Genomic DNA, 2546 nt, shown 5'->3' with positions numbered 1-2546 from the left:
CAGGGTCAAACACTGTCTGTAGCTGGTCTTCTCTTGGAAGAGCCCTGCTTCTCACATGGACAACTGTATGTTGGCTGCTCAAGAGTGGGCAGCAAAAAAAAACCTATTTGTATATGCTCCACAAGGGAAAACAAGGAACATAGTTTACAATGAGGTGTTATAATCACAACAGCAAGAAAGTATGTACATGATCACCTTCTTTTACGAAACTTCATTGACTTTCATATATTTATATTGATATACATATATATACGTGTGTTTGGGTGCGTGTGTGTATATACATCTCTATATATAAAGATGATGCGTAGTCTAGACGGCGTTTTTAGATATCATTATTCTCTTTAACCCGGGCAACGCCGGGTATTTCTGCTAGTAGTCTATATAATGATATAGGAATCATCATCATCATCACCACCATCACCATCATTATCATCATTTAATGTCCGCTTTCCATGCTGGACGATTTGACTGAAGACTGGTGAACCAGATGGCTGCAGCAAGCTCCAATGTTATCTGGCAGTATTTCTACAGCTGGATGCCCTTCCTAATGCCAACCACTCCGAGAGTGTAGTGGGTGCTTTTACGTGCCACCAGCACGAGGGCCAGTCAGGTGGTACTGGCAACAACCACGCTCAAATGATGTTTTTTACGTGCCACCTGCACAGGAGCCAGTCCAGTGGCACTGGCAACGACCTCACTCAAATATTTTTTTCACGTGCCAGTAAGGTGACGCTGAGGTGTTCATTAAATGTTAAACAACAAATGTGACTTTTAGCTGTTCCATTAGATGTGAAACATAGCTGTGACTCTTAGCTGTTCACTAAATGTTAAACAAATTATCAACAAGACTCAGCTGTTAATTTAATGTGACATGAATTATAGGAATTTTTCAGCTGTTAATTAAATGCGATACAAATTATTGTAACTGCTCAACTTTTCAGTAAATGTGACAGTAATGACTCAGCTTTCATTAATTGTGACACATAAATTAAAATCCTCACCGACTAGTTTCATTAAATTTCTTTTGAACAAAGTGGAATGCTTCTTTTTCATTGAGCCAATGTTTTAATTTCCTGCAGTAACAAAAAAAAAAAAAAAAAAAAAAAAAAAAAAAATCATTTCCATAAAAAATCACAATAAACAATAACCTAAGTCAATGAGTTTTAAAATAAAAAAATGTATTTTTATAAGAGGGAAAGGAAGTAACTACTTAGTCTCCTTGGTTGTACCTCACTCAGTTATAGAATTAAATGAAGTACAGTAGATACGGGTGCAAGACCATTGACTATAAAGATCATCATCAGCCTTTAATGTTCATTTTCCATGCTGGCATGGGTTTGATGGTTTGACCAGAGCTGACAAGCTGGAGAGATGCACCAGGTTCCAGTTTCATTTGACTCGGTTTCTACAGCTGATGTCCTTCCTCATGCCAACCACTTTACAGTGTGTATTGAGTGCTTCTTACATGGTGCTTCTGGTACAGGACTCTTGCAGGCCAATCCTCTTTACCAGGGGATATGACCTTAATACTTCAGCTGACAAGGATGGGTCTTCTTGAATACAGCAAGATACCAGGTATCTTGAGATATCACTGAAAACTCTGCTAAGCTATTGAGATGTACCTCAGTGTAAAACTGTGCCAATCGCACTTTTGATGTGTTAACAATGTGAAAGGTACACAGCTATGAAACTACATGCTCCAATAATTTATGTATTTACAACATTTCTAAAACAAAATAGTGATGTTAACTTGAAAGAAAAATGAACAAATAATTGACATACCAGAACTGGTTTGGTTTTTGTTTATAGCAAACACTCATGAGTGATTCTTTTATTTCAAATCAGAAGAGAAACCAACCATGTTAGTTTGTATCAAGATATGTGGGACAATGGTGTGGTGTAGATTTGTCTAGACTATGCCAATGTAAAAAAGTGAATGTAACACTATTAACAATGATGACAGTAGAAATGATAGTGATGACGCCAATGTAGAGTATTATATTAGTGCAAATAATCTAATACTACATCTGGTATTAGATCTGTATGTAAGAGTTTCAAAAATGAAGTTATGCTTCATTTTTGAATCTGACAAAGCTATTAGGTGATACACAAGCATTCAACTATGAGTGCATTGCACATCTTATAGCAGAAATAGCTGTAAGCTAATGAAGTTCATCACTTAATTTCTTGTTTCCCTGTCATTTATATAATATATTACACTCTTTACTTGACTAACATTTTTTTCTGAAGCATATGTATATCGAGTTCTAATATCAGGTTATTAGTATTGCTTTGTCTAAGCACAATATTAAGATATATATATATATATATATATATATATATATAATAAAGTAAAGTTGTGGAATACCGTACGAGTGGAAATATATATGAAAGAAAGTTTGAAAATGCACTTATTTTTTTAAAATATTTATTTACTTAACCGGTTTCGCTTTTTTAGAAAAAGATTATCAAAAGTCTTTGAGAATAATAAAAAATGTTAAAAAACAGTTCGAGAATTAAAATGCATATATACATTCTTTGATGAT

General features: G+C 34.6%; 1 protein-coding gene across 2 annotated transcripts in view; it reads right to left on the bottom strand.

Annotated features, from left to right (window-relative positions):
• LOC106880618 (3-hydroxy-3-methylglutaryl-coenzyme A reductase) overlaps positions 1–2546 on the bottom strand; it is a 101124-nt gene that overhangs the window by 12836 nt on the left and 85742 nt on the right. For both annotated transcript variants that reach the window (XM_014930640.2, XM_052973242.1), the window contains exon 16: positions 1002–1073. In XM_014930640.2, coding sequence (XP_014786126.1) covers positions 1002–1073 — 72 coding nt within the window. The remainder of the gene's footprint in view (positions 1–1001; positions 1074–2546) is intronic.

This window comes from Octopus bimaculoides, chromosome 15, assembly GCF_001194135.2.
Source record: "Octopus bimaculoides isolate UCB-OBI-ISO-001 chromosome 15, ASM119413v2, whole genome shotgun sequence".
NCBI classification, from domain to species: Eukaryota; Metazoa; Mollusca; class Cephalopoda; order Octopoda; family Octopodidae; genus Octopus; species Octopus bimaculoides.
The sequence above is the reverse complement of the archived record's forward strand: the minus strand, read 5'-3'. Positions and strand labels throughout refer to the sequence as shown.